Source organism: Lepidochelys olivacea, assembly GCF_965140295.1.
Source record: "Lepidochelys olivacea isolate rLepOli2 genome assembly, chromosome: 1".
Taxonomy (NCBI): domain Eukaryota; kingdom Metazoa; phylum Chordata; order Testudines; family Cheloniidae; genus Lepidochelys; species Lepidochelys olivacea.
This window is the reverse complement of record NC_140411.1, coordinates 257,900,534-257,921,076: the sequence shown is the minus strand read 5'-3', so window position 1 is coordinate 257,921,076 and position 20,543 is coordinate 257,900,534. Positions and strand designations below refer to the sequence as shown.

At 47.4% G+C, this 20,543-nt stretch overlaps 1 protein-coding gene across 11 annotated transcripts in view; it reads left to right on the top strand.

The window, feature by feature from the left end:
- RBFOX2 (RNA binding fox-1 homolog 2) overlaps positions 1 to 20,543 on the top strand; it is a 253,683-nt gene that overhangs the window by 195,052 nt on the left and 38,088 nt on the right. For all 11 annotated transcript variants that reach the window (XR_014714132.1, XR_014714133.1, XM_084648120.1 and 8 more), the window contains one exon: positions 18,475 to 18,528. Coding sequence is in view for 9 of the 11 variants with exons in the window: in XM_084648120.1 (XP_084504246.1) it covers positions 18,475 to 18,528 (54 nt within the window). In the remaining 2 variants the exon portion in view is untranslated. The remainder of the gene's footprint in view (positions 1 to 18,474; positions 18,529 to 20,543) is intronic.

Here is a 20,543-nt window from a genome sequence, read left to right as displayed (position 1 = left end):
TGCTATATCTTGATTTTAGTAAGGCTTTTGACATAATCCTGCATGGCATTCTCATAGGCAAACTAAGGAAATGTGGTCTAGATGAAATTACTATAAGGTGAGTGGACAATTGGTTGAAAGACCATACTTAATAATAATCAGTGGTTCACTGTGAAACTGGGAGGGCATATCTAATGGGATCCCACAGGGGTCATTCCAGGGTTAGGCACTCATCAGTATTTACATTAATGGCTTTGATAATGGAGTGGAGCGTTTGCTTATAAAATTTGCAGATGACCCCAAGCTGGGAGGGGTTTCAAGCCCTTTGGAGGAGAGGATTAGAATTCAAAAGGACCCTGGCAATTTGAAGAATTGGTCAGAATTCAACAAGATGAAATTCAATAAAGACAAGTGCAAATTACTTCTTTTGGAAGGAACAATCAAATGCACAACTACAAAATGGAGACTAAGTTGCTAGGTGATGGTACTGCAGAAAAGAATGTGGGGGTTACAGTAGATCACAAATTGAATTAGTCATCAATGTGATGCACCTGCCAAAAAGGCTAATAACATTCTGGGGTGTATTAACAGGAGTGTTTTGTATGAGACATGGAAGGTACTTGTCTTGCTCCATTCTGCACTGGGGAGGCCTCAGCTGGAGTACTGGGTCGAATTCTGGGTGCCACACTTTAGGAAAAATGAGGACAAATTGGAGAGAGTCCAGAGAAGAATGACAAAAATGATAAAAGGTTTAGGAAACCTGACTTGTGAGGAAAGGGTAAAAAACACGGGCATGTTTAGTCTTGAGAAAAGAAGACTGAGGGGAGGGGCCTGATAACAGTCTTCAAATATGTTAAAGGCTGCTAGAAAAAGTACTGTGATCAATTGTTCCCCATGTCCACGGAAGGTAGGACAAGAAGTAACGGGCTTAATCTTCAGCAAAGGAGATTTAGGTTAGATATTAGGAAAAGCTTTCTAACTAGAAGGACAGTTAAGTTCTGGAACAAGCTTACAGGGGAGGTTGTGGAATCACCATCACTAGATTTTTAAAAACAGGCTGGACAAATACTTGTCAGGGATGGTCTAAGTTTACTTAGTCCTGCCACTTCTCAAGGTCCCTTCCAGCCCTACATTTCTATGATTCTGGTTTGTGTGTCATTAGCAATTACAATATTGTTAATCTCCAAAATTCATGGATTTTTAATTAACAGTGGTTTAAATGAGAGCAAAAGTGGGCTCTCAGTTCACATGTTGGCCAGGGTGAAGTGAATGAAATGTGCCAAAATGTTAAAACAACCAGCACTGGTCTTCAACTCTGCTGACCAGTAGGAGCTGGGAGTGCTGTGTACTGTGGAAGATAAGGGTTAGTCCTGGTTTCTTGCACTGGGATGGGAGTAGGCACTGTGAGAGACCTGGTTTTGAGTTCCAGGCAGTTAATGTAGTAGATGGCAGCACAATCTACTGCTGTGCAGATAACCTGGGTTTATTTCTAGTGCAGGGGTCAGCAACCTTTTAGAAGTGACAGGTTTCAGAGTAACAGCCGTGTTAGTCTGTATTCGCAAAAAGAAAAGGAGTACTTGTGGCACCTTAGAGACTAACCAATTTATTTGAGCATAAGCTTTCGTGAGCTACAGCTCACTTCATCGGATGCATCACGAAAGCTTATGCTCAAATAAATTGGTTAGTCTCTAAGGTGCCACAAGTACTCCTTTTCTTTTAGAAGTGGTGTGCCGAGTCTTCATTTAATCACTTTAATTTAAGGTTTCACATGCCAATAATACATTTTAACGTTTTTTAGAAGGTCTCGCTCTATTTATTATATAACTAAACTATTGTCGTATGTAAACAGGGTTTTCAAAACGTTCAAGAAGCTTCATTTAAAATTAAATTAAAATGCTGATCTTACACCGCCAGCCTGCTCAGCCAGTTGCCGGCCTGGGGTTCCGTTCAACTAGGTCAGCAGCCAGGACCCTGGCTGGTAAGGGGCTGGCAGCCAGAACCCCGGGCTGGCAGCCAGAACCCCGGGCTGGCAGCCAGAACCCCGGGCTGGCAGCCAGAACCCCGGGCTGGCAGCCAGAACCCCGGGCTGGCAGCCAGAACCCCGGGCTGGCAGCCAGAACCCCGGGCTGGCAGTGGGCTGAATGGGGCTGGCGGCCGAGACCCCAGACCAGCAGTGGGCTGAGCGGCTCTGCCCGCTGCCACTCAGTCTGCTGCTGGGCTGGGGTTCCGTCTGCCGGCTCCTGCCACCCAGAGTCCCGGCTGCCGGTCTCTCTTAGCCCACTGCCGGCATGGGGTCCCGGCCCTGTCCACATAGAGTAGGTACCTACCTTCTCCCTGGTTCTAGCCATTCTCTTCCTCTCTCTGCACTGAGATGATGCTGGGAGTGCACGGAGACCAGGGCTGGGGGTGAAGGAGCAGGTTGGGGTGCAGAGTCTGGCTAGGAGCTAGAATGAGGGAGGGGGCTCAGGGTTGGGGCAGGAGGTTTGGGTGTGGAGCGCTTACCTGGGCAGCTCCCATTTGGTGTGAGGGGTGCAGGTGGGAATGTGAGGTGTGTGTGCAGGAGCTCCCATTTGGTGCTCAGGGCAGGGGGCTTGGGGTGTGTGAGCAAGGTGCAGGTGTCAGGCCAGGGGGCTGGGTATGTGTGGGGGGTTCCGGAGTCAGGGCTGGGGTTGTGTGCAGGGGTGCAGGAGTCAGGGCACGGGGTTGGGGTGTGTGGCGGGTGTGGGAGTGAGGGCAGAGGGCTGGGTGTGTGTGAGGAGGGTTCAGGGCTGAGGGTGTTTGAGGGGGGTGGGTGCAGGGGTCAGGGCAGAGGGCTGGGGGTTGTGGGGGGTTCAGGGGTCAGGGCAGGGGGCTGGGGGGGGGTGTGAGGGGATGCAGGAGTCAGGGCAGAGGGCTGGGGGTGTGGGCTGGGGTCATGGGGGTGCTCCCAGCCCCCTGCCCTGAGCGGCTCACGGCAGGGGCCTGGAGGGGATATGCCCTGATTCCACCCCCCTTCCCCAAGGTCCCCGGAGAAGAGAGCGCTGCGGCTCCACTTTTCCCTCTCCCCCTCCGTAACAAGGCCATCTGCGGATTGGCTGCAGGGAGGGAGAGAAGGAGGGGCAGGAACCCAGCACTCTGGGGGAAGAAGCTGGGGGAGGGTGAAGCTTGCCTGTCCTGCAAGGAGAGAGCAGTGGGCGGGGGACGGAAAAGAGCGGGCCAGGCTGGGCAGGAATTTAAATGGCACGCTGCTGTCTGCCGAGCGTGCCATTAAAAATTGGCTTTCGTGCCATCAGTTGCTGACCCCTGTTCTAGTGTGACACACGCAGCCCTGGGAGTTCAGGAGCCTCTATCCTCTGAATCACCTATTCAGGCTCATCACAGTTGTGTCTGAGCACCTAGCATCATCTGCGTTTTACTAATGGGGAAACTGAGGCACATTGAATAACTACACTTCTATCTTATGAAGTTTCTTCCAGAAAGCACATTGTAACTGCTGGGTACTTGCAGTAAGGATTTCCTGTCCTTCACTGAGGCCCAGCTAATGCCATGTTATGTTACACAGAGGAAAAACAAATGTTTTACTTGTTAATTTTCATTCTCCACCAAGTGATTTTTGTGCTTTAAAGTTACTTGACTTAGGGTACGTCTACAGTACAAAATTATTCTGAAATTATTCTATTTGAATTTTCGGAAGCTATTTTATACATTCGGTTTTGTGTCTCCCCACTAAAGTGCGTGAATTCAGCAGAGTGCATCCACAGTGCCAAGGCTAGCATCGAATGTCGGAGTGGTGCACTGTGGGTAGCTATCCCACAGTTCCCACAGTCCCTGCCGCCCATTGGAATTCTGGGTTTAGCTCCCAGTGCATGATGGGGCAGAAACATTCGCGCAGGTGTTTCTGGGTGTGTGTCGTCAGTCGCTCCTCCCTCCATGAAAGCTACGGCAGACAATCGTTTCATGCCTTTTTGGCGTGCAGATGGCATACTGCTTTCAGCAGATGGTGCAGTATGGTGCACCGTTTCTCTCCTGGTACTATGAATCCACCTCGCATTTCCTCTCGTCTTTCTATGTAACCTCGATAAGTATCTACTCTTTCTCTTCCTCATCTCTTCCAATTCCGCTGCCAACTCTGGTCGGCCATCGTGAACAGAGCAGCACAGCTTCCGCTGCCAACTCTGTTCTCCCGCTCTTGCTGCACTACCGAGCTTCTCCATGTTGTCTGTCCTGGGCTACCACCTCTGTGAAAGCCACAGAAGACCTCCATTTCCCGCCTTTTTTCAGCTATCATGAACCGAACAGCATCTCTTGTGCTGCCACTCTGCTCTCCCATGTTTTGCGTCCTTTTTCCAGGATTACCCTTGCAGGCACCATAGTGCGGCAAGCATGGAGTCCACTCAGATCTCCACTGCAATTTTGACCATAGTAAATACCTTGCGCATTATCCAGCAGTATGTGCAGTACCTGCAAAACTGGGTGAGGAAGCGACGACAGCGCGATTACTATACTGATGAGGACATGGACACAGACGTTCCTAGAAGCACGGCATGTGGCGATTGGGAGATCATGGTGGCGATGAGCCAGGTTCATGCTGTGGAACACCAATTCTGGGCCCGGGAAACAACAGACTGGTGGGACTGCATAGTGTTGCAGGTATGGGATGATTCCCAGTGGCTGTGAAACTTTCGTATGCATAGGGCCACTTCCATGGAACTTTGTGACTTGCTGTCCCCTGCCCTGAAGAGCAAAGACACCAAAATGAGAGCAGCCCTCACAGCTGAGAAATGAGTGGCCATAGCCCTGTGGAAGCTTGCAACACCCAACAGCTACCGGTCACTCGGGAATCAGTTTGGAGTGGGCAAATCTACTGTGGGGGCTGCTGTGCTGCAAGTAGCCAACGCAATCGTTGACCAGCTGCTATCAAGGGTAATGACTTTGGGAAATGTGCAGACCATTGTGGATGGCTTTAATGCATTGGGGTTCCCTAACTGCGGTGGGGCAATAGATGGAACGCATATCCCTATCTTGGCCCCCAGAACACTGGGGCGGCCAATACGTAAACCACAAGTGGCACTTTTCCATGGTGCTGCAAGCACTGGTGGATCACAAGGGATGTTTCACCAACATCAACATGGGATGGTCGGGAAAGGTGCGTGACGCTCGCGTCTTCAGGAACTGTGGTCTGTTTGAACAGCTGCAGGAAGCGACTTACTTCCCAGACCAGAAAATTACTGTTGGGGATGTTGAAATGCCTATAGTTATCCTCGGGGACCCAGCCTACCCCTTAATGCCATGGCTCATGAATCTGTACACAGGCACCCTGGACAGTAGTAAGGAGCAGTTCAACTATAGGCTGAGCAAGTGCAGAAAGGTGGTAGAATGTGCTTTGGACATTTGAAAGCACGCTGGTGCAGTTTACTGACTCGGTTAGATCTCAGCACAACCAATATTCCAATTGTAATTGCTGCTTGTTGTGTGCTCCACAATATCTGTGAGAGTAAGGGGGAGACGTTTATGGCAGGGTGGGAGGTTGAGGCAACTCGCCTGATTGCCAATTTCGCACAGCCAGATAACAGGGCGATTAGAAGAGCGCATCAGGGTGCGCTGCACGTGAGAGAAGCCTTGAAAGCCAGTTTAATGACTGGCCAGGGTACAGTGTGACAGTTGTGTTTTTCTCTCTTGAAGTTACCCATCCCCTATATACATGAAAGGAAATAAAGTCACAATTTCTTAAAAACTGTTCTTTATTATTTGTTGCACAACACAATACATACTTTCCACTAAATGCATCCGATGAAATGAGCTGTAGCTCACGAAAGCTTATGCTCAAATATATTGGTTAGTCTCTAAGGAGTACTTGTGGCACCTTTTCTTTTTGCGAATACAGACTAACACGGCTGTTACTCTGAAACACATTGAGAGAAATCAGAAGGTAGACCGGGGCGGGGAGGGTACTGGGTTAGGGGGGTGGAGGAGGAGGGAAGGACAAGTCCAGAAACCAAATCAAAGTTTCAGATATGCCATCTTTCTGCTGCTTGTGCAATCCTCTGGGATTGAGGGTGTGGGTCCCCGTAGCCTCTTCCCCCCCCCCCCCCCGCCCCATGTTCTTGGGCGTCTGGGTGAGGAGGCTATGGAACTTGGGGAGGAGGGACGGCGGTTATAAAGGGGCTGCAGCAGCAGTCTGTGGTCTTGCTGCCTTTCCCGCATTAGATCCACCATACAGTGAAGCATGTCAGTTTGCTCCCCCATGAGCTTGACAATAGCATCCTACCTGCTCTCATTGCGTGCGTCCCTTCTCTCTGTGTTCATTTAACGCTTTATGGGACTCCGCAATTGTTTGCCTCCATGCATTCAGCTGGGCCCTGTCAGTGCAGGAGGACTGCATGATCTCAGCAAACATGTCGTCCCAACTTCGTTTTTTCCGCCTTCTAATCTGGACCAGCCTCTGGGACAGAGTAGATAGGGGCCACGTTGAAACATTTGCACCTGTGGGAGGAGAAAAAGGGAGGGTAGTATTTTAAAAGATACGTTTTAGAGAACAAAGGGGACACTCTTTCTTAGTGAAACAGGCAATTCATAGTACACAGCACATGTTCTTTCTGTACAAGGTCACATTTTGCCTCTTATACTGAAGTACCTGCCACTTTGGTGTGAGTAAGCCATCACACGCGGCCGGGCAACAGAATTCAGCTTGCAGGCAGCCATGGTAAGCCCTAGAGACACGCGGGGTTCTGCTTCTTCCGCATTCATTTCAATGCTTTCAAACTGCCGGGCCCCATTTCCCATAGCAAGCAATGCCTGGTGGGTTTGCCATATAAAAGGAGGGCTTGCAGGCTTTCTGGGATGATAGCTTCACACAGCACCTCCTCCCACCCACCACGTGGCTCCGATGAGGCTCTGAGCAGGGATGAGCCCTTTAAACTAAACGCGAACAGCCCAGCGCGGCTGGGTGTCCCCCCACCCCCGACAGTGTGGCTCCGATCAGGCTCCACTCACCAGAAGTGCCTTCTCCGGAGTCATGGTCTGGGAGCCCGCCTTGGGAGTGAGGGGAGGCTATTGTCTCCAGCGTTAAGACTAGTTCCTGGCTAAGGGGGGAAACGGATTCCCCACTTGCTGCCTGTGCACTGTCGTCCTCCTCCTCTTCGTCCTCCAATAACTCATCCTCCTCGCTCCATGCAACTGCCCCCTTGCAGGCGTCCACGGACAGTGGTGGGGTAGTGGTGATGTCATCCCCCCATAATTGCATGCAGCTCACGGTAGAAGCGGCATGTATGGGACTGTGACCCAGAGCGCTTATTAGCTTCCGTGGCTTTTTGGTACACTTGCCTGAGCTCCTTGAATTTTGTACAACACTGCTCTGTGTTCCTGGAGTAGCTTCTTTCCGTCATGGCTCCAGAGATTTTAGCATACGTATTTGTGTTTCTTTTTTCGGAACATAGTTCTGCCATAACCGATTCGTCTCCCCAACCTGCGATGAGATCCAGTACCTCCCATTTGGACGATGCTGGAGCTCGTCTGCGAATCCGGGACTGTGTGGTCTCTTGTGATGGTGGACTCTGCATGGTTGCCTGTGATAGTGGACTGTGCTGATGGTGACCAAACAGGAAATGAAATTCAAAAGTTCCCAGGGCTTTTACTGCCTACCTGGCCAGTGCATCGGAGTTGAAAGTGTTGTCCAGAGCGGTCACAAGGTAGCATTCTGGGATAGCTCCCGGAGGCCAATAACATCGAATTGCATCCACAGTACCTGTAACCCAGAACTGCGATCTCGATTTTAGCCCTACTCCACTTGCCGAGGTGGAGTACAGAAATCAGATTAAAGAGCCCTTTAAATCGAAAAAAATGGTTTGGTCGTGTGGACGGAATTAGTTTTATTTCGAATTAACTTGGCTAATTCTGAAATAACTGCATACTGTAGACCAGGCCTTAGATCAGCAGTAACAACAGCTAGAGAGCCAGCTCAGTGGCATTGATTTAAGGGAGAATTGTGACTGGTAAATCTCAGTGCCGGTGTGCTCAGCATATCTGTATGTCCAGTGAGAAAGGTATGAGCTTTTCAGGAGTGGTCTATCAGAACTGTATCTTTTGAGCACAAATTCAGTTACATGCCATTTTTCAGCACTGAGAAACTCTGCAGCTTTTCCAGAGAAACAATCAATGACTCTCCTCTGCTCCCTTTTTCCCTGTCAGTGCTGCTTCTCTTAACACATTCACAGCCTGGAGCAGTAATGTGGGGCTTCAGTTCCACCCATCACAGGAAGCAGGAGGCTTTTCCTTAGGTGACTCATATTGAAACAAACCTTCTGTCTCCTTCAGGGGACTCATGATTGTTTGAGTCTTCAGCTGTGGGTGGTTGCAAGCCGCCTCCTCCTCCCCCCTCCCCTTTTTGTGTGTCAGGTCTGATCGCCTCAACATAATCTCTGAGAGACTCAAAGCCCTTGCCTCGAGTGGTTTTCCAAAAATACTGTGCAAAGAGTGAAATTGGGTAGACAGCATTGAATGGGGGGGAAGGAGTGAATGTGATGCTGGGGAAGAAGTCCCTCAAGGATAGAATGGCAACCCAGAGGTCAGCTCTGTCCCCAGGCATGAAGCATCAGCTAATGTTTTCGTGCAGTCTGGAGCAGACATAGAAATGAACCTCAATGAAGTATGGGTGGGGAAAACCATTTAACCCTTTCCAAACCACTGTTGTTAATGAAAGCTAGGGATTGAAGGATTTCCTGTCAGATTCAGCCTCCAGAGCATCTCATTGTAAAGTGCCAGCATGTACTGGAAATGGAGAGCCTTGTGGGACCTGAACACATTTCTAGCAGCTCCGTTCGAGCCCCTCGCTTCCTGCCCACTGTCCCTCCTGTCTCAGAAAACTGCATTCTTGATAGTCATTAACTCTGCCAGGAGGGGGTGTGAGTTGCAGACCCTGACGGCTGGGCCTCCTTACACACAGTTCTCCAGGGACAAGGTTATGCTTTGGCCATACCCAAAGTTTGTATCCAAGATGGTCTCTCAGTTTCATTTGAACCAGGTGGTATATTTGCCTGTATTTTCCCCTAAGCTACATTCCTCCCTGGAAGAGCAATGCCTCCATCTGCTAGACGTCAGACGCTCTCTAGCTTTCTATCTGAACAGGACGGAAGTTTCGTGCTTTGCCTCGCCTGTTTCATATCGTATGTGGACCGGAAGGGACAAGTGGTCACTGTGGAGACCATCTCTTGATGGATAAACATCTTGCATCAAAACTGCATACAAGAGAGTGTCAGCTTCACCTCCTGACCAGACACGGGTGTATTCCACAACAGCACAGGCAACGTCGTGACGTTCCTCCCTGACATGTCCATACTGGACATTGGTAGGGTGACCACGGGGTCGTTCATGCGTACTTTTACAGACCATTATGCGATCATTGCTTCCTCCAGAGTGGGTACTAATGTCAGAAGAGCGGTCCTGCAATCTTTTTCAGGTAGACTCCAAGCTGAGCCTCCGGTTGGGTGTACTGCTCACTAGTCACCTTCTTGGAATACACAACCGCATCTACTTGAAGAAGAAGAAACGGTTGCTTACTATTACTGATTCTTCAAGGTGCGATGCAGATGTGTATTTCACAACCCTCATGCCATCCCCTCTGCATCAGAATCTTTCCCTGGACATTGGATAAGAAAGGACTAAGGTGGTTCGGGGCGTGTGCACGGCCACTCTACAGGTACTGCTAGGCAAAAGTCTCTGGCTCCAATGTGCGCATACACCTACTTGGAATACACATCTGCATCACATCTTGAAGAACCACAGTTGCAGCAAGGTAACCATTCTTCTTCTTTTCCACTAAATGACCCTAAATTCACACCTAGTATGATGAAGGTTTTTGCGTTCACAACTGGTGAAGATAGAAGTGTTACTCCTGCTGAGTGCAGTTCAGTGGGGAAACAATGGGATAGAGAAAACTAAATTATAGGTCTTGATTCAGTCAGGAGTGCGGGAGTTGAAAACAAAGAAAAGTACAGATGCTGTCCAAGGGCCTTCCAACTTCTTGCTCTGCATCCATTAGACATCCTTATGGAGGGGCCCCTAACCTTTAGGATGTCAAGACACTGGTATCTTTCCCCACCCTGGACATGCTCCTTGTACTTGACTCTGTTCCCACAGTCTCGGATATAGGTGCAAGGAGGTATAATAAAAGCTGTGGCGCAGTAGTACTGGTAGGGACTGCTCTTTATTTCCTGGCCCTAAGGGTCAGGGTTGCAAAAGGTCATACTCCTCCCTGTCATGTGGCGGGAAGGGGGCGGTCAGTATCTGCTGATTCTCGTGGCTACTGTTACAGGAGGCACTGGCATTATCTTGACATCTTGCATCAATAATATACTTTCTAGAGTGACCTTGAACTGGGAACTGTATGTTCAGTGCTGCTTGAGCAACAGACTTTGTCCAAATGGATACCCTAGAACTAAAACTCTAGGACTAGAAGCATCTGTCCTAAGCCAATGGTAGCAGTACATCTGTCAACAACTATTGTGCTGCCTTTCTTGCTTGGGGACATTTGTTTGTGCTGCACAAAAATTGTGTCTGCACATTGGAATGCATAGGGTCTTGTGTGGTTTATTCTAGTGGAAGGCAGTGGTGAGTGTCAGTTGTCTGGCTGAGACATCTTTGAAGCTTTTATTTAAGTTGCAGGGAAAGTCTACACTAAGGTCTATATGAAACTAGGTGAACCTGTAACTTTTAAAATCCAGTTACATATGGATTCTATCCACAGGTGCCAGTCCAATCAAACTGAGATTCTACTTACCCTGGTTCTAATCAATCGTCTGTGTAGCTCACTGTCTTGTAGTCCAAGAGCTTTTTACCTCGCTGGCAGTTTTCAGACTGCTGAGGTTACCAAGAAACAGTATTTTTATATGAAGTTTCCTATCGCTCTGGTTTCTAAGACAGTTGTGGTCTGCATACCCTACTGTCTATGTGGCTTCCTTATTTGGATCTAGCCTATTAGAAAACTTCCAGGTTCTGTTGAGCAAGAGGTTTGTCCGAGCATGACTAGTTGAAGGTAACCTACTGTCTCTTCAGTTGATAATGAGTTGCAGCCCTGCAAGTATTTAATCCTTTTCAGTTCTGTCATCCTGTTTTTAAAATGTGGTATTCTATTTTGACTGAGTGTGGGAGATTCCAACTGAGTCACTTCAAGCCTGGGAACTCCTATTATTTCACAGGTAGTAAGTCAGTTTATCAGTTGTTTTGATTGTGTGTGACAGAGTGTAGGGGCTTTGGTCTCTAATGGCTACTCCACCTTTTGCTGGATTAAGTAGAGAGAGGGGGTGATGTGAATTATATGGATTCCTTTTGTGAGTGCTGACGGGGCAGGCCCTACACAGTGTTCTCCAAGGGGAGGGGGAGTTTTGTTCTGTGGTGGTGGAAGGTTGTCGAGCCTTACATTATTTCTCCCTTTTGTTGTCATCTGGCCAATTCTGGAGAACTCACATTTATGATTTTTATGGTTTTCATTTTTAGGGGAGCTATCTCTTTTTTTTTCCTGCACGTTTTGAAACGGACAGTGACTGCTCTAGAGAATGAGCCAAGGTAGTGCCAGTTGGAACAGAATACAAGGGAGGGGCCATACTAAACTGCCAGTGTGTCAAAAGGCAATCTCAGATTTATCACAAATAATGCAGTTTTGGCCTCTGCCACAAGAACTCTCACAAAAAGCTCCTGTCTTCATGCCTTCTGGGTGGGAAACAAAATGAGAGGCACAAAGACACACCCACCCTTCCCCACAGGTGCATAAGCTGCAAGCCAAAAGAAGAACCCATGTGGCAGTGAAAGACTCTGGCAGTGGGGAAAGGCTCCTGCAGCTCTCCATTGCTGGACCATTTCCCTGCTGCGTCACCCATGCCAGAGCCTTTCACTGCTGCATGCAGCTATTTGTACCCTACATGCCACTGCAAGTGTAGGCCAGGCCTAAGAAAGAGGATTCACTGTACCACCTCAGAGCACTGGCTCACCCCATCTGATATCCCATCTTCAGCTCTGGCCCATCTCTGATGTTTCAGAGAAAAGCTAAATAACCCCCAGCTAGTTAGGTTAGTTAGGCTAGTTGTGCACCGTCAGGAAAAATGTCCTTCCTGACCCTTGCAGGTGACCAGCTGAAGCCCTGAAACATGAGATTTGATTACAGTCATTGTTGTAGTACAGAGCTGAAAGTGTTGAACATGTTGAGGGCAATGCAGGCAATCCTGTTCTTCCTGTGGCCCAGGAAGGGAGGGAATGAACAGGGGAATTTATAGATTCCACGGCCAAAAAGGACCACCACCAGCTCTCCCTCCACCACTCATGTTAACCATGCTTTATTACCGCAGTGCCTATCATCCAACCAGTATCAGAACCCCCTTATGGCAGGCATGGCACAAACAGGGAGAAGCAGACAGTCCCTGCCCTAGTGAACGTACAGCCTCGGTTATTGTATGGATGTGCCCATTCACGTTGGAATGGGTGTGTTTATAAATCATAGGGAAAGAGATCAATACAATAAAATGGGCCAACTCCTCAGTTACCTCTATTCGGCATTGGTGAGACCTCATCTGGAGTACTGTGTCCAGTTTTGGGCCCCACATTACAAGAAGGATGTGGAAAAATTGGAAAGAGTCCAGCGGAGGGCAACAAAAATGATTAGGGGGCTGGAGAACATGATTTATGAGGAGAGGCTGAGGGAACTAGGATTATTTAGTCTGCAGAAGAGAAGAGTGAGGGGGGATTTGATAGCTGCTTTCAACTGCCTGAAAGGGGGTTCCAAAGAGGATAGATCTAGACTGTTCTCAGTGGTAGCAGATGACAGAACAAGGAGTAATGGTCTCAAGTTGCAGTGTGGGAGGTCTAGGTTGGATATTAGGAAAAACTTTTTCACTAGGAGGGTGGTGAAGCACTGGAATGGGTTACATAGGGAGGTGGTGGACTCTCCTTCCTTAGAGGTTTTTAAGGCCTGGCTTGACAACGCTCTGGCTGGAATGATTTAGTTGGGGATTGGTCCTGCTTTGAGCAGGGGGTTGGACTAGATGACCTCCTGAGGTCCCTTCCAACCCTGATATTCTATGATTCTATGAAGAATAGGTGTTGTAGTCCCAGCTGACTGCTGTTAATATGGTTGTGCTTTGGTACAGGCCTTATTATTAACCAAAGCATCATTGTGCTACCATAGGGTGGCTTACACCTTAAGGGCTAGAGGCCTGGGGGTCAGCCAACCCTGATTACTAAGGAAGCATACCTGAGGCGGAATCACTTGATTTCCCTATAAGAGCAGGAGGAAACTGCAGAGAGAGTTCTCAGGGGGAAGAGAGGCTGCTGGGAGCGATTAGGCTCCAGCAGAGAAACCTGAAACTTGGAAAGGCCTTGGAGAATGGATGGACTTGAAAACTTTATTATGAATGTTTAAGGTAATAAAGCAGAACCTGATAAGGGATGGGAATGGATGGAAGTGTTTGAATTATTGAGGAAGTCCCCTGAAGAGGGAAAGTGAGGCAAGGGACTCCATGTAGGCCATTCTGAGGCGGTGAGTGAGCACCCAGGAGAAGGTCACATGTTTACAACTTAAAAAAAAAACACGATGGGGGAGTTGGTAACACCCCCTATAGTTAAATTGCCTAATATTTTCCATTATAAAAAAACTCACTCACTCTTCCATTGTTTACAGAAAGCTGTTGATATTTGGCAGGAGGAACACTCTCCAGCTACAGAAATGTCTTTTCTATATTCTGTAAGGTTCTATTCAACCTTTTGCTGAGATATAAACTGTTAAAATTCACCATTTCACTTCTCTGCTTTTCATTCCTCAGGATAATTTTGACAGTATGAAAAAATAATGAAACACCTGAACATCCTAAGGCTGGGCTCATGGCTCATCCAGCTCATGGCCCCAGTGGCTCATACCCTTCTCTGGGGGCACCACATGAGGCAGGAACTAGCTAGGCTCATTTCTCCTCTCCCTCCACTAGCCCTGCACCTGGCCCCAGGTACGAAATGAGGTTGGAGCTCCTCCAACTTCCCACAGGGGAAGGAGAAAAAGACAGGCCAGGTTCCCTCCAGTTCAGCAGCCAATCCCCCCGCACCTCTGGAGATACAGTGAGTAGGCATTCCCCACCATTTCTAAGTGGGAAAGATAGGAGTGGGCCAGGCTTGGATACCCAGCGCTTGACCTAGCAGTCCATACTCCCTCTAGGAGAACAGCCTTCTGCTGCTGACAACTTATGTAGTTAGGCCTGTAGCTCAAGTGGTAGCAGTCTGCGCTGTACTGCTGAATGTTCAAGGTTGAACCCTGCTGATGAGGCATGGTTACAGTTGCACAGAATGTTGTTTGCTTTTATTTTTCTGTTTAAAAAATGTAGAACATTAGTATATTTAAAAAAAAATCTTGAGAAAGTTATTTAGGTTGCAAAATGAAGCACTTAAAAATTAGGAAATCCCAGATTGGTGGCTGCTCACACAACCTTAATTCTGCTTCCTTCTGTTATGCATTATGCCAATCTTTAATTACATGATCACATATCTTTTCCCTACAGGACACCTGCCCCATTCAGTGCACAGGATGGATGCACAGGGGGACAGAATTAAGTTTGAGTGGGCAACCATAAATCTGGCATTTCCTGTGAAGTGCTTGACTCTGCAACCTAAATAATGTTCTTTTGTGTGTGTTTTATGTACACATATATTACGGGCAACCTTAATAATAGGTGTCACTACCATCTTCACCTAACACTTCCAGTATAAGACCCTATTTTCAGTTGCTTATAACTTTGCAAAACTTTTACCATGTAGGCTGGATGACTGCCTGAATTTTTGTGAAAGTTTCAGCTAAAATGGTGTAGTTGTTTCCAAAAATGAGATTCAGGAAAAATATGTTGTATTGCCCATGTTACAAAATTTGTACAACCATTTTGTGGTATATCTGGAGCAGGGACTTGAAATTTGGCAGGGGGTGTTGTGCAAGTGTCAGAGATGTCTTTTGACAATCTCATGAAAATCCTCCCAACCTGGGCCAAGTTATAGGCCTCTGGAAACTGCAGTTTATGCAAGCTCAGTAAGCACTTGTCAGCTGCTGGCAGATAAATTTTTCTGAAGATTCCATCTACTCTGCAATCCGTCCCAAGATTGCAGCACCTGAGCTGCAATTCTCTTTCAATGGCGCCTCCTAGTTCCCAGGAGCCAGTGGTGCTGTTCTTTGTCCTCCCTCCTGCACCAGCGTCCGGGCAGTGTGGAGGAGGAAGAAACAGCCTGACTGGAATGCAGAGGGCTGAGGAGCAGGAGTTTGGGGAGAGTGAAGGGGGCAAGGAACCATAGGGTGAGGGTGTATAGGTAAAGGCATGGAAGAGGGTAGGACCGGGGGACATGGATGGGTGCAGAAGCTAGGGGTGAAGGTGGGGGCAGAAGTGTTTATAACTATTTAGTGTATGCATCCCTCCAGAACTTGTAATTTGAACCCTGGATACCTGAGTCACTACATTTCTATGCCATCAATAAATAGCTGTGAAACCCTCTGGCAAAGCATATATCTCATCTTTCTCCTGATTAATTATAGGGTGTTCGACTGAAACACCTGGTTGAAAAGGGACCCTGGCAGCTCCGGTCAACACTGCTGACCGGGCCGTTAAAAATCTGGTCAGAGGTGCTGCAGCGCGAGAGCAGGCTAGTCCCTATCTATCCTGGCTGTCACCACGCTGTGCCCCAGAACTGGCCAGTAGAGCCGGCTCCTAGGTGGTGGGCATGGGGCTCCATGTGCTGCCTCTGCCCCGAGCACTGTTGGTTCCTGGCCAATGGGAGCTGGGGGGCGCAGTGCCTGCGGGTGAGAGCTGCGCGTGGAGTCTCTTGGCCCCTCCGCCTAGGAGCTGGACCTGCTGGCTGCTTCTGGGGGTCGCACAGCACAGTGACAGGGCAGGCTGGTAGCCTGCCTTAGCGCCCCTCGCCCCCCCGCTGTCTGGGAGCCGCTGGAGGTAAGCCAACGCCCCAGCCCCTGAGACCCCCTAAACCCGGAGGCCCCTCCTGCACCCCAGTCCAGAGTCCTCACCCCGCCCCCCTACCCCAGCCCAGAGCCCCCTCCCACACCCTGAACCCCTCATCCACGGCCCCGCCCCAGAGTCCTCACCCCTTCCTACACCCCAACCCTCTGCTTCAACCCGCAGCCCCATCCCATACTCTAGCTCTATTGCACTCCAGCTCTCTTGGCCTCACCCCCCAGCCTGGAGCCCCCTCCTGCACCCCAAACTTCTCATCTCCAGTCCTACCCCAGAGCCTGCACCCCCTCCCGCACCCCAAGTCCCTGCCCCCACCTTGGAGCCTGCACCCCCAGTTAGAGCCCTCACCCCCTCCTGCACCCCAACCCCCTGCCCCAGTCCAGTGAAAGTGGGTGAGGGTGGGGGAGAGCGAGACACTGAGGGAGGGGGAATGTAGTGTGTGGGGGCGGGGCCTCAGAAAAGGGTTAGGGCTAGGGTGTTCTGTTTTGTGAGACTAGAAAGTTGGCAACCCTAATTAATTACACATTTTTCCAAAGCACCCCTGCCTTATTCAGTGCTCAAAATGGTGGACATTGCCCAATGTATGGGGAGTTGTTAAATATTTTTGTCTTCCTCCTTCAGTGTATAGCCCAAGCCTTATTTAACACACACCCAAACTTTGCAGTGAATACAAAATTAATTTCCTCATGCCCATTCCTATTGTGAATTCACCACGCTATCTATGTGTTTCACAAACATTAATGAATTTATCTTCACAACACCCTTGTAGAGTGAAGTTGTGTTATCATCCCCATTTTACAGATGGGAAACTGGCACACAGAGAGAGAGGTCTAAAATTGTCAGAAATGTCCACTAATTTCGTGTGCACAAGTTGAGACACCTAAGGCCTGATTTTTAAGGGTACCTGGCATTTTTACATCACTTTATATGTTCAAAGCACAGCTCCAATCACCTTCTCTTGCTCTTGTGAGTTTTCAACACTTCTGCAAATCTGTCCCCAGGTCTCTCAAATTGGGTACCAAGAAAATTCACTAGATACCTTCTAACTCTGCAACAAATGAGATGGGTCATATAGACAACAGCCTCATTAACTACCAGGTTGAATGAGGCAAGGGTCCTGTGGAAAAAACAGTAAAAGATCACATAATTAGACTGAATCATAATGTATATGCACAAGGGGGCTGAATTAAAGTTATACAGGCCAACTTAGTTCTGGCATTTCCTAACTTTTGAGTGACTGATTTTGCAACAGTAACTTTTTTTGACATTTTTGGAATGTAATGGTTATTCAGGAGAATTTTTCAATACAATATATAGTTATGTAAGGACCCTGGAATGACTGTAATTGTGAGAATTACTTAATATGCCAAAACATTATATTCAGAAGAGAGTTTGGATGTTTGTTTGTTTTTATTGCATTTTTGGTGTTTGTATTTTGGTTGATTTGAGCTGTCCCTTAAAGGACGAGATGGGGAGAGCACTTTTACTGTCGTGTGTGTTTGAGAGCATTGTGTAAGAGATATTGCCTGTATCCACACAGTGGAAGACCCAGCCTTTGTATGTTCCTGGGAGGTCAGATATTGATTTAATAAACTTTTCAGAAAGCAAGCCTCATTCTAGAAGTGTAACATTAGTATTTCTGGAGGACTGGATGCCTTAGGGCTTTGCTAATGAGCTACAGTGCCTTTCCCCTGGAAGTAATCAGAGAGTGTGTAAATATAATTTAGTGCATCCCAGTTCCAACTCCCACATTGCACTTATCGTTATCATTTGTACTAGTTAGCAAGTGAATTTGTACAGCACCGCCCTGATCTCAGGTGAGCCCTCTGGAGAGGGTTCCTGCCGCAGGGGTCAAAATCGTGTTACTCGTGATAAATGTGCGAGCGTTAGCAACACTGATGGTCTCTCACACATGCCTCGAGGATGGGCGGGGGAGTTAAAAACATGATTTAATCTTTTAAAAAAATTTCAAGCTCATTATTTTCTACAGTCTTACTCATGACTATTGAACATTTTATGGTTGCCAAACCTGAAAATAGCTAAGAGTTTAGGGAAGTTCCTATCTGTCTTATGCAGGGAGATGATTCCCAAGTATAGGAGTCCTGTGTGATTATCCTCTTCAGAGAAGTAGGATTACAATTCACTTTCTCTTTGTCGCAGCCCTTTCAGGAGGAGGCAGATGGCAAGATGTGACTACATTTGGGAGGTGTTGCTAGTCCTGAGGGGAAACAGTAGAATGGGAGAGGAGGGAGATTGTTGAAAATATGAGTGAGGACAAGACCATAAAACTGTTATGGAAATACAGTCTGAGAGAAGAAAAAAGTCAAGAGAAACCAATGGGCCTGTGACCGAGAGAGAGTCTGAGGGCCCCAGAGAATTGGGGCAGCCCTAGGGTTGTCCCTGGGATTTAGTGCTCTCACTTCTGAGTCAGAAATGGAAGGATTCCCATCTCCCTTCTTTCATGTGTAAAGAGGACAAAAATAGAGAGGGGGAAAGTGGCTAGCAAGGAATAAATCTTTCTTCTCTTGTCTCTCTGCAGCAGTTCGGCAAAATCCTTGATGTAGAAATAATCTTTAATGAACGTGGCTCCAAGGTAAGTCCTGTTTCTATATCCAGTTTCTCTTGTTGTTTTGCTTGCACAGAGAAATAGGCAGTTCATTGGCCAAATAACATGCTCTGCGGAGATCAGGAGGACCTGGTATGATGGGGGGAAATGGAGAAGCTATTTCTGGGACTCTCTCCTGCTTCTTCTAACTCCAGAATCTGAGCATGGCCAATTCTGGGCAGCACATCCAAATGCTCCCAAACATTCCTCTCTATAATGAGAGATCAGGTTCCCCAACCCTGTGAGGAAGGAGGGAGTCATTTGAACCCTCTTCACTGCAGAGCAATGTGGTGTTCTCTGGGGAAGGCAAGACAAGATGACACTACGTGTTATGTATTGATATCCATAAAATGGTTTTTATTACATAAAAAAGTGCTTATTGAGAGTAACTGGAATATCTCACATATGCAAGGAATTTTTTCCTCGCCTTTGAAAACTTAATAGGCTGTTGTGAGAAATACTGACCTTTCTTGACAGAGACATCTAATGCTTAAATTAAGTACCCACAATTTCCCCCAATATGAACCCTTCCCCATTGAATTTCTATTTGCGCAACTATTTTCACCTTTAAGATGCATCAAAAGGGAGGTTTTGTTCAGCATTGATGCTAATTTACCTCTCTGGAGTCCAGGCTTCAAATGCTGCTCAGGTCAAATGTAGTGAATTTCAGGGCTCTTTGTCCTAACTGGCAGTTGGGTCTCATCTCATAACCAAGATCATCACAATGACAAATTGATGTGATTCTCTCTCTGCCCAGGAGGTCCAGCACTGGAATAGCAGGGAGTGTTGCAGGTCAGGATCAAGGTGCATTGGCAGAGCTCTGTGGGGGAAGCTTGCACAGTGCATGTCTATACTATGCTTGACTTAATCAGTGCTACGATTCCCATTTTCAATTAAAAATGAAAATTTCCTCTCTCACATGAGATTTTGGAGATGCAAGCCAGCTAAGCAGTTCATATTTTTAAATCCTGCCTTTCCCTTGGGTTTGAAGTTCACAGCACTATGCGGCCTCACTGCTCCTTCAGCAATATACTGATATACAAGGTTCTCTACAAATTCTCACCTGTGTTCCCTAAATTGCATTTTAAAATTCCTTAATCTCTCCATGTATTCTCTGGAATCCAGGCAAGGGGTTGTTTTATATCTAAAAGAACCAAGATTCACTCCCCACTCCCAACAGCGCATCACTCCACCCATTTTTGCCCATTCTGTGTGTTTTATAATCCAGTCTAGGTAAATAGGTTTCTGGATAGTTTAGTTTGGGAGTTTTCTTTCTCTTTATAGATACAGTAAACCCTACATGCTTTTACCAGAAACATTCAGCTATGGCTGAATCTGTAAATATTTATTCTGCTCTGCACAGTTCTTCTGTTTGTAGGCCAGAGCTGTCTGTGAATTATCCTTGATTTTAGTCATTTCTCTTGGGTGTTGTGAACAGCCTTTAGCAAAATCTCTGCTTTTTCTGAATGTAATCTCTTTAAAAAGAAAACCAAAAAAACCCCCTCAACTGACCTGTCAAAAAAACTGTGGAGCTATATACCTCTTCCCCCACAGTATTTGTGCTTTACAGTTCTATATGCCTTTCCACCTCCATACACACCCCATCTCCTCCCCCAGCCCTGTATTAAACACCCACACCTGCCCTTTCCCATTTCAACAATATTAACATGGGGGATTTTCTGTGAATCCTTGAATTCTGATTATGAACACTAGCTGTGCAAGAAGATAAATGAGCCCAAGGCTTCTGATTTTCAGTTAAAACAAAACCCATGTTTTGCTGAAGAGTTTTTTGCAGAATTTTGCCCTGGATTCTTAGTAAATATTTTAAAAATGAAAACAACCCAAAGACATAATATTCTGGATATCCAGTTTCCTATTGCTGTTTGTCAACTTCATAGCAATGAGTAGTTGCAAAACTGATGCTTGCTGTTTCAGAGATGGGACCCAGAATACACCCAAAGAATATTTGTTCATGAGAGTTTGCATCCTGCTCTACCCAAAGT